The sequence below is a fragment of the Erithacus rubecula genome (genome assembly GCF_903797595.1).
Source record: "Erithacus rubecula genome assembly, chromosome: 3".
Lineage (NCBI taxonomy): Eukaryota > Metazoa > Chordata > Aves > Passeriformes > Muscicapidae > Erithacus > Erithacus rubecula.
Genome location: NC_136689.1, coordinates 96,835,152 through 96,846,033, shown reverse-complemented (window position 1 = coordinate 96,846,033; position 10,882 = coordinate 96,835,152). Strand labels below are relative to the sequence as shown.

Sequence of the window (10,882 nt, the reverse complement as noted above, 5' to 3'; positions counted from 1 at the left end):
AAGAGCACCCAGGATTGCTCACCTGAAGAGCCCCAGCTGGGCCACCTTACAGCAAGTGGATAAGGAGGTTCTGTAACTCTGGCCTCAGGGCTGCTCTTGCACAGCAGCAGACACTGGGGTGAGCAGCACAGATGTGCAGGGACAGATGAATGTCTCCCACCAGGATTACATACTGGAATGGGCTATACAGACAAGGGCATCCCATGGAAGAGTCACGCTGGCAGGACAGCAGGGAAACTGTGCAGCAGTTATCCAGAGGGGTCATAAAGCAGATTCAGCAGCTGTGGGAAGTGACTTCCTCTCTGGAGGGGAAGGAAAAACTCCTTTTTCATTAAAAATCAAGCCATTTCAAACCATGCATATCCCAGGGCGTGTTCTGTATTTTGGTGACATAAGCTCTCAGGAAAGTTACTCCACAGGCTGCTTGACATCCCAATTACAATTTTCAGGCAGAAGCTTGCCTTACTGGCAAAAGAAAACCCAAAAAACACAAACAAACAAACAAACAAACAAGAACCAAACCAAACAAAAAAACAAAACAAAACAAAAGCCAAAACAGCAACAACAAAAAAACCACCCCACCCAGACAACCGAACAAAAAAAAAAACCCCAAAAAACCCAATTACCCCCCCAAACACACGAAAAAATACTCACAAAACCCCAAAACAAAACAATATCAACCAATAAAAAACACCAGGAAAGAGCTGTGTGAAGAAGATGGCAAGGCACGGAGAAGGGCTCCCCATTCTTTTGGATGCTGTGCCTTCACAGGATCACAGAACCAAGTAGGAAAAGACCTCAGAGATCCTGGAATCTAACATATGACTAAACACTACCGTACGTCACCTAGACCATGGCACTAAGTGCCACCTCCAGTCTTCCCTTTTACACCTCCAGGGACTCCACTGCCTCCCTGGGCAGCCTCTCAGGCTTCACCTGAGAGTGAAGAAATTCTACCTAAGAAGAGTTCTGCAGCAAAGGCTGCGATGTGCGCGCCCGTCGGGGCAGGGGGACGCGGGACAGGAGACGGAGAAGGCGGCGATGTCCGCCGCACGGGGAGGGCTCCCGGGGAATGAAGATGCGGAGCCGAGTTTGCTGAGCCGGGTTTGGGGTGAGCAGCAGACCACGGACACTGGGGCAGGAGGAACCCCAGGACCCCCGCCGTGGGGGCCGGTGTCCGGAGCGGTGCCGAGGGCGGTGCCGGGCGGGCGCGGGGGGAGCGGAGCCCATAAAGCACCGCCCGGTGGGACGGGAGGAGCACAGCCGGGCTGGGCGGCGGGACGGCGAGCGGACGAGCGGGGCGCAGCCATGAGGGAGATCGTGCACATCCAGGCGGGACAGTGCGGGAACCAGATCGGGACCAAGGTGAGCCTGAAGGGGACCAGCCGCCTGCCCGCCGCTGGCGGAGCCTCTGAGCGCCCGGGGGACGCGCCCGGAGTCTCCCCGGGGCTGCCGGAGCCCCGGCGCTGCCGTCCCGGGGCCGGGCTGTGCCCGCCGCTGTGCCCCGGGCTGTGCCCCGCTCCCCGGGCTGTGCCATCCGCCCCCGGACCCCGAGGAGCCGCTGCCGATAGCGCCGGGCGCGCCCGCGGCACCGCGCATCGCCCCGCTCCCGTGACCATAAAAGGCCTTGGGAAGCACCGAAACCGAAGGGGACAGCTTTATAAAAATTGTTTTAAAACTTGTTTTTATGTTTGAGCCGGCCGGGCTGCGGCTGAGAGGCGGGGGAGGGCGGCAGGGTCCCGCGGGCGCGGCCCCGCCGCAGCCCGGCCGTTGGGTTTGAATCCCGGTGCCCGCCCGGCTCCCGGTGCCGCTCCCGGTGCCGCAGGGAGGGGCGCGGGCACGCCAGGAATCCGGCAGCTGCCCCGGCACCGGGCAGGGCCCCTGGTGCTCCGCAGGGAAGTTCCCAACCCACTTCTCGCTTTTCCTCCCTTAGTTTTGGGAAGTGATAAGTGATGAGCATGGCATTGACCCAGCCGGAGGCTATGTCGGTGACTCAGTGCTGCAGCTGGAAAGGATCAATGTCTACTATAATGAATCGTCTTGTAAGTGTGGGACCGGGAGGGGTGAGGAACACGGGACCCTGTGGGAAGGGGCGCAGGAATCAGGAGACGACGGGCTCATAAAGCCATATGGCACATCTGGCCACACTCCTCGCATGCCACCAGCCCCCCAGCTGTGCCCACCTCGACAGAAAATATTATCTGCTTTCTTACAAAGCATTAAAATGGCTGCGTGCTATCTCCCCAGACACAGAGAATTGGCAGAAGGGCTGCCCTTCGGGTCTGGAGGTGGAGGTTTGTTTGTTTATTATTTAACATTACCATAGGCGTTTGCTCTTCAAATGTGTGATTGCTTCACCAAATGCGTTTCTTCAATTACTCCAAACTGTTGGTTGTGTGAGCCTGCATCTGTAGTACTCTCTCTTTAATTTTCATGAATGAGAGGGTTGGGCAACAGGTAATAGAGAACTGTTCCATTAATAAAATGCCAAAAGGCATCCAAGTGCTCAGAGTCCTCTGCTGTTGGAAGGGTTCAACAGAGTAAAATGAGCATCTGGAGCTCTTTGGTATGGGGACGTGAACCTGTAAGTATGAATATTTCATCTTTTGTCCAGCTGGGGTTAGTTCATATTATTTACCTGAGTTTCCTTGACCAAATTCAACTTGACACAGATTGTTTATTCTGTGCTTTGTGGTAGATGTGATGACTACTACTGTTTGCCATGTACACCAGAGAGCTCTTTCAGTGGAGGAGAATCCTTCAAGCATGAAAGCTTGGGGAGATGTGTTAGGATAACTTGAACATAAGCACTTGACTCGCCCTGATATTCACAGAAAAGATTACCTACTTTCTTAAAAAGAACAAGTAAACTATTTTTTTTCTAATCAGAAACTTCCTAATATCTCCTCTTAGTAAAGAGCTAACGAAATGTAGAGCCCAAATTATGTCAGATCTGTTTCCTGTTTTCTGAGCCGAATTGATTTATTCCTATGGAGGAGGGTTTTTTTTTTTTTGTATATGAAGTACTTATATATGTATGAACTATATATTAGACTAACAATATGAGGCATAATATATTTGTGTATTGAAAGCTATAACTGTGTGAGCTTGTTTCTGAACATTAAGGGCATGATTACTTTTTGTTGTAGCCCAAAAATTTGTGCCAAGAGCAGTCTTACTGGACTTGGAGCCGGGAACCATGGATAGTGTGCGGTCTGGTCTTTTTGGTCAGCTCTTTCGACCCGATAATTTCATCTTTGGTATGTGGCTGTTTCTTCTTTAAAATACAGAGCTCTTCTACTGCTGTTTGATTACCAAGTGAATGGTCAAAAAGCATTCAATTTCCCTGTTCCAAAGTGATCCTACTGAGAAATCCTAATAGCTAACAATGGAATTGCAATTATCTGTAAGCCAGTGAAAACATCCTGCTAGATGAAAAAGGCAGCTGCTCTTCTGTTGATTATTCCTTTGGTTAGCAAACTGCTGGAAGTTTCCTATGGTATTCAGATAAAGTACATTTGCTTTCCACATATATGAACTCCAGAGAAATCCTGAGGCAAATTCCTCACAACAACAAAATGCACAGAAATTCTGCAGAAAATGATGGGGGGAAGGAAAACCTCAACCACAAACCAAACAGACTACTCTTCACTTAAATTCACATTAAATGCTTGAGGACAGAATTGTTTTTAGGCTGTGTAATTAGTCTTTTTCAGTAGATCTTTGCAGTACAGTAACAGTGGAAGAAGATAATCTGCAATATGAAAAACACATATATAGCCAGTTTCTGGGTTAGTTTTTAGCATAATGAATGTATGTGGAGATGTTCTGGTTTTGCAGTGTTCTTACAGAGGGTTGTTTTTACTTTTACTGCTTTACTTTGGACTTCTGTAATACTTTGCATCTAAGCTTAAAAATGCACATTAGTTTTCAGAGCATCCTTACAAAGTACAGAAGCATTATCAGTTCCTTTGCACTGAGGGAGAAACAGCATGTGGAAGTTAAGTGAGCCACTTGCTGAAATGGGAAGTCTGAATGAAAGCCACCATGAGAACTTTCATGTCATTTTGATTTCCAAGTCTGCACTAGCCACAAACACATTTCCTCCTGACAAGGCAAGCTTAGGTTGGAACTTAGTTTGGTATGTTGTGTTAACAGAAGGAAGGAACAATGCCAGGGACAGACAGAGAAAAGATAAACATAGTTTGGATGGTATAAAGCAAACTTAAGTCTTGACTATTGGGTTGGAGAGGGGGGTAAAAAAGCCATAGAGAATTCCTTTAAGGCTTTGACTTAAAACTTTTATGCTGTCCATGTTGTTCTGTAAACTCCATGGTAGTGGTGCAAAGGGTCTTTTCCAAAGGAGCTCTAAGTTACAACATGTAACTTAAGGGGTAAGCTTAGGGAGAAAAACCATAGACATAGGCAGCTTTATGAAGTCTATTTCTGTATTCAGGTTGTTCCTTTCATTCCTTTTCACCTGCACAAACAACACAAGCCCTCTGAAAGTGAATTCACCTGACCTATGGAAATACCTGAACTGGAGCTTTACAGTTTGGCAGCACACCAGTAAAACCAGAGCAAAATCAATTCAGAATGTCTCCAACAATAGCCCAGTTTGCTGTACTCCCTTCCTGCCAAGATAACAATGAACCAACAGCATGTGATTGACTCGTATCTGACAGAGGCCCCTGCCAGCATCAGGCACTGTCCTCCCAACCTGCTGAATAATGTAGAATGGCTGAGCGCTGAAGTAATGAGCTTCTGTGTCAAAAGCCAACAAAGCATTTTGTTTTCTCTTTTAAAAGTCTGGCCTGGGCCCACAAAGGGTTTTGTGGCAGAAGCTGGCAGCCCCATACTTGCTGTACCCCAGGCTGTATGGGCTCATTCTGATGGGAATATTTTCCACCTCTGCTTGTATAAACCTGCATGTGCCCACATCTCCACTGCAAGTGACCATGGACTACCAATCAGGATTTCATGCAGGAGTATGGAATACATGGTCACACACTCCAGATACAGGAATTTTATATCAAACCAGCAAGAGGTTTGAGATGGACACAAAATAATCCTTATTCTTTAATACCTGTGTTGACAAGGTAGTGATTTAAAGGGTGAAGAACTGCAGGTGGAATGATCTTGCTGTAGGCTGCTTGCAGCAGGCCTTCTGGCAGCACACAATTGCCCACCAGGAGCTGCTGTGAACTCCTGTTAACCAGTTTTCACTTGCACATTTTTGCTTTTCTTATTATTTTCTTGTGTACACCCTTGCTAGATTTTCTACAGAGATACCACTCCAATTTAATTTGTATGAACTGGTGGGGACAACCACAAAATAGCTGTCTGTCAGTCAAAGGCAAGTTCTGCAGCAGGGCTGTTCACACCAGGCTGCTAAGTGTTAATGTGCAAGCTACTGAGCTCTTTTACCAGGTTTATCTTATATTTTGAGCAGTGAAGAGAGCAGAGGAACAAAAGAAGATTGTAGGAAACAAGTGCCATTTTAGGGAATAAAAAATAAATTGACTTACACACATGGCTTCTCTGCATGTGCAGCTCAACCTGAACATGTGTGATAACCTTACAGCATGGTGAAAGAAAAAGTGATAGAAGGATCTGGGGTGCCAGGAGTGCAGATAAGTTGTGGGATTGCTTCATGTAGGCTTCTTTAGATCCTGGCAAATGACAGATGCAGGATGAACATGAGATGGGCTTCCAGGATTGGCAAAAGATTTGCCAGATCCTGAGTTTTGTGGGCACAGGTTCATTGCCTACCTAGACAGTTTAGTCCTGGTGAAACTTGATAATTTCTATGTGTTTGCCTTAGATTTTCAGGGGTGGGTGGGTAGGTCCTTGATAAGTGGAGGGCATCCTGTGGAGTTTCACAGGATTGTGATCATGACTGTGGCAGACTGTATTGTCATGGGGTAAGAAGGCTGGAGCTGCCAGGGCACATTTACATGTTCTGTGTTGTGGTAGCCTTACAGTGCCATGGAGCCAGCAGTTCTGGAGGTGTAAGATAACTGGGTGTAGAAGTAGGAAATCACCAATGAAAACACTGGAGACCCTGGGCACATGGCTGACTAGTGGGTGGAGTGGAGTGTGGCTGGAGTAGCTGATAGTTGTCCTAAAATTGAAATTTACCTCCATGAAGAGGTAAATGCCTTCTGCATTTTGGAGTGATGTCTGCTTGTTTCTGTGCATCCTGATGTGCTTCCCTATCTGTAGTAGGGCATCTGCTCACAAAGACTGCAGGTGCTTACAAACATATTTAATTCTGGAAGGATATGACTTTGTGCTTTGCCCAGCTGGACAGGAAGTGCTGAGCTCCCTAGGCTCAAAGAAAGAAAAATAAAGCAACATACAGAACAATGCACTAACTAACCAAATACACCATGAGGAAACCAAGCATTTATGCAGTGGGAAAAAAGTGCATAGGATTTCAGAAGTGTCCCAACCACAGTTTCCCTGGTTCATATGTTTGGCACTAGCATGGTGCTGTGGGAATTCAAATGAGACATGGTAATAAGGAAGGGAGGGGAACCTCTTGGGGAACAGCACAGAATTTGCCAGTTCTGTTCTTAATTCTGAAACTATTGCTCTATCTGAATACCACTCCCAGGAGTACCCTAAGTGAGTTCAGTGGCAAAATGTATGTGTATAGTAGTCACTGTGAGGAACAGGAGTAGTAAAAAACTGATTCCCCAATTTAATCCTCCCCATTATCTAACCAATAACCAAATAGTGACAATAGCAAATGACCCACGCTGTTTATCTTAATAAACTGAATGGCACATAAAACAAGAAGGGAAGCCTTGGGAAGAAAAGAATGGACTCATCACTTTTCTGAATATCAGTAATCCAGTTTTGCAAGTCATTTTGCATATCCTGAAGAATAGTTTGTAAGGAAATCAGTAAAACCTAAAAGGCACTTGACCTTTAAGTTTTTGAGATAATGTCCCTGAAACTCCTGTTGATCACTATTTTCATTCAGGCTAGGTAACCATGAATTAAAAAACTATACTTCCTGACATAATAAGTTAAATAGGATTTTGAAGTCCAGCTTTATTCTTGCATGATAATGTTTTCTCTTTGACTCATAAGAGCAGTCCAAGAACCTCTCATTTTCTTTGAGATAGATGTATTTGTGATTTAGCTTTGCATGCATCATGGTCCTTACAGACAGAAAGCATTTAAACAGTCATCTTGTGTTTACAGAATCATCAGGATTGGAGTGTGGAAGTTTTCAAAACAAGGAGTTAAGGCCATCTTTACATTTATGGAAGGTGAAATGACTAAAAAGAGAAAAAAAACCAAACCCACATAAAGACATTAATGAAAACTGCCAGAGACTATATAAAAAGTTTATGTTAAAACTTCCAAAGATCTTTGTAGGCAAAACTGAAGAGCACAGTTTATCTACTTGACAGATTTATAGCAGCTTTTGTTACAGATGTGAGTCCATTTAGTGTGCAAATATCAAACCTTGCCAATAATTTAGTATACTTTCTTTCCCTGTTGTATCTTATTTTAGGACAAACTGGTGCAGGCAACAACTGGGCTAAGGGACACTATACAGAAGGGGCAGAGCTGGTTGACTCTGTGCTCGATGTAGTAAGAAAAGAGAGTGAACACTGCGATTGCTTGCAAGGGTTCCAGCTCACTCACTCCCTGGGAGGAGGGACGGGCTCTGGCATGGGAACCCTGCTCATCAGCAAGATCCGAGAGGAGTACCCAGACAGGATAATGAACACCTTCAGTGTCATGCCTTCTCCCAAGGTTTCTGACACAGTGGTGGAGCCCTATAACGCCACGCTTTCGGTGCACCAGCTGGTGGAGAACACGGATGAAACCTACTGCATCGACAACGAGGCCCTGTATGACATCTGCTTCCGCACCCTGAAGCTCACCACTCCCACCTACGGGGATTTAAACCACCTGGTGTCGGCCACCATGAGCGGGGTGACCACATCCCTGCGCTTCCCGGGCCAGCTCAACGCCGACCTGCGCAAGCTGGCAGTCAACATGGTTCCCTTCCCGCGGCTGCACTTCTTCATGCCGGGCTTCGCGCCGCTGACGGCGCGGGGCAGCCAGCAGTACCGCGCCCTCACCGTGCCCGAGCTCACCCAGCAGATGTTCGACGCCAAGAACATGATGGCCGCCTGCGACCCCCGCCACGGCCGCTACCTGACCGTGGCCACCGTCTTCCGCGGCCCCATGTCCATGAAGGAGGTGGACGAGCAGATGCTGGCCATCCAGAACAAGAACAGCAGCTACTTTGTGGAGTGGATCCCCAACAATGTCAAGGTGGCGGTGTGCGACATCCCTCCCCGTGGCCTCAAGATGGCCTCCACCTTCATCGGCAACAGCACTGCCATCCAGGAGCTCTTCAAGAGGATCTCGGAGCAGTTTTCTGCCATGTTCAGGAGAAAGGCCTTCCTCCACTGGTTCACAGGAGAGGGGATGGATGAAATGGAGTTTACAGAGGCAGAAAGCAACATGAATGACCTGGTTTCAGAGTATCAGCAATACCAGGAAGCAACAGCAAATGATGGAGAGGAAGCGTTTGAAGATGATGAGGAAGAGATCAACGAATAAAAAAAGTTAGGTGCGAGATTTTTCCAGGCCAAGTTCTCAAATCTGGATTTCTGATAATTAGGCTTGTAAATCCATACTTGCATTCAAAAAATAAAAAGGGGAGAATGAATTTCAGATGTTAGAAGTGCTCTTCAGAGTCTGTTTGGATCACCGAGGACATTCAGCATTTCTGGAAATTGGGCCATTTCTAGTCATGAGACAAATGTAAGGCATTCAGTTAAGACTTTGGCCTGAGAGTCTGAACGTGGAGATTGCTAGTTGGGCATCTTTTTTCTTTAGGGCCATCATCCCTAAAGCTGTAGAAGACAAGATGTAAAACAGGCATGAAAATCTACAAATTAGAGCTGCACTATTTTCATCCAATTATGAATAAGAAAATCTTGTGAGCTTGAAGCATTCTGTACCAAATGTAAAATACTGAACTGCCAGAAACAAAATTTAATCATAATAAAAGAAAAAGTTTTTAGATATTCTGTACAGTAACTGTTAACAGTGATATTTGATTCCAGTCCTCTAAAAATAAAATAAAAATTGATAGTACCCTCTCAAGCAGAAGTGTTCTGGGCAGTCAATGCTACATAAATACCCAGTGAGCTGCAGGCTAGAGGCTGGATTTGTGTGATGTGACTTCTCCACTTGCTGCTGCTGAATAATCACAGATGATATGTATGAAATCTCACCATTTGTGATGTGTTTGTCATGAATTCCCTGGGGTTTAAAGTGGCACCCCAATATCTTACTGGTCTTCCTGGCTACCTCCAGCTGCTGATGCTATTCTTAGCTCTATTTCACCCAGCCCATGTAGCTGAAATCCAGATATTCCACAGATCATGGTGGGACAGGGCACACAGGCTCTGTGCCAACAGCTCTCCCTACCTGGCCTACAGAGGCCATGAACGTTTTGCTACCAAGATAGGTTAAAACAACTGGACAGGTAAAGGTTAAAGCACAAGAGCATTTATCCACGATACTCAAAACAGTTGGCAAAATGAAAGGTGAACAACAGGTTTATCTGCCCCCACTAAAGCCAAGCCAGAAAGGTCTCTGCCTAAGCCAGCTGACAAAGTGACTGCTGGGCATTTGCTCTCTGTGCATGCTTTATGTTTCTGCTCATATCAATTAAACAGCCCTTCTCCATTAGAGAGGCTCCACCAGAGAACACTCTGTCTACTTGGAGTCTCTTATTTAGGCCAGTTCCTAGGCAACAAAGCAAGCAAACAAAGGAGAAAACCTCTGGAAATCCAAACTTTAAATGTTTCAAGAACTCTTGCTTTTTCTTCTTGCTTTCAGAAGCACTTTCCAAGCAAAAGTGTTGCTCAATACTTAAAAAGGCACTTTACAAACATAGTGAAATTTCCAAAGGTCTGCTGCTCCTGACAAAATGATGTTTTGCTAGTTTGGGATTCAGGGAATGAGACAGTACTTTAGGAAGTATATAAACCAGGCAATTGATAATCACATAACCTGAAGCTGTCTGCCCAATTCTATTCCACACAAATGGAACTACACTAGCTTTAATCAAGTACAAGTTTTTTGCAGAAGGTGACTTCAGGGTTTGAGACAGCTGCTGGAATGTGCCAATCAGACTGGCTTTGGCACAGAGGCAGAGCTTGGGAGTGCCTGGCTGATTGTCTTTAGAAGGATCATAGAAGAGTCAGCAAATTCACAGGAGCCACATTCTTTGCTATGCCTAGTGATGCCTAAAGGATTTATGAATAGCCATGGAGCACCTTTAAATATGCATTTTATAAATATGAGATGTGGCTATGTACTAATTACAGCATGGGATAAAATTATAAAACAATATACATTTAAGAAAAATTACTGTGCAGGACAATACAAAGCAAAATCCATTGTGAGTAAAACCACTAAACTTCAAAGTGAAGTCGATTCTTTGTAAATGGTTGATTATTCTTTGAAAAGGAGGAGGATACCTTACAGACTCAGAGCCTGCCATCACACAGCTATGGCACAGGCTTTCCAATTAAAGCACTAGCATAGTTTCTGCTGAATGAAAAGAATTAATACTATTTGTGTGAAATTTTGTTGTAACGCAGATTTCATAACTAGGTCCAAGTCAACTTCTGGCATTACTGTGAAAAAAAAAAAAAAAAGAAAAAATAAATTAATACTTCAAAATACCAGAAATCTTGGCATTGCTAAATAATGGAGTTATTAACTTGGGGAACTAGCCTGTTCCTTGTTGCATTTCATAGACTTGACTCAAAATGCAGAATGCAGACTCTAAGGCTGTGGAATTCAGACCTCACAATGATCCTGCTTTGAC

At 45.4% G+C, this 10,882-nt stretch overlaps 1 protein-coding gene across 1 annotated transcript; it reads left to right on the top strand.

Moving 5' to 3' along the window:
• Window positions 1–1,227: 1,227 nt before the first annotated feature.
• On the top strand, window positions 1,228–9,144 carry TUBB6 (tubulin beta 6 class V). The gene is made up of 4 exons (XM_079301776.1): window positions 1,228–1,365; window positions 1,934–2,042; window positions 3,150–3,260; window positions 7,532–9,144. Exons 1-4 carry the CDS (start codon window positions 1,309–1,311, stop codon window positions 8,593–8,595), a joined length of 1,341 nt encoding a protein of 446 aa, XP_079157902.1. The 5' UTR covers window positions 1,228–1,308; the 3' UTR covers window positions 8,596–9,144.
• Window positions 9,145–10,882: the final 1,738 nt, after the last annotated feature.

Bases quoted from the DNA above. Each gene is read 5' to 3' on its own strand.
- TUBB6 (XM_079301776.1), top strand. From the start codon at position 1,309: ATGAGGGAGATCGTGCACATCCAGGCGGGACAGTGCGGGAACCAGATC. The intron at 2,043-3,149 runs GTAAGTGTGGGA...TTTTTGTTGTAG, and splicing joins CTACTATAATGAATCGTCTT to CCCAAAAATTTGTGCCAAGA. The intron at 3,261-7,531 runs GTATGTGGCTGT...ATCTTATTTTAG, and splicing joins ACCCGATAATTTCATCTTTG to GACAAACTGGTGCAGGCAAC.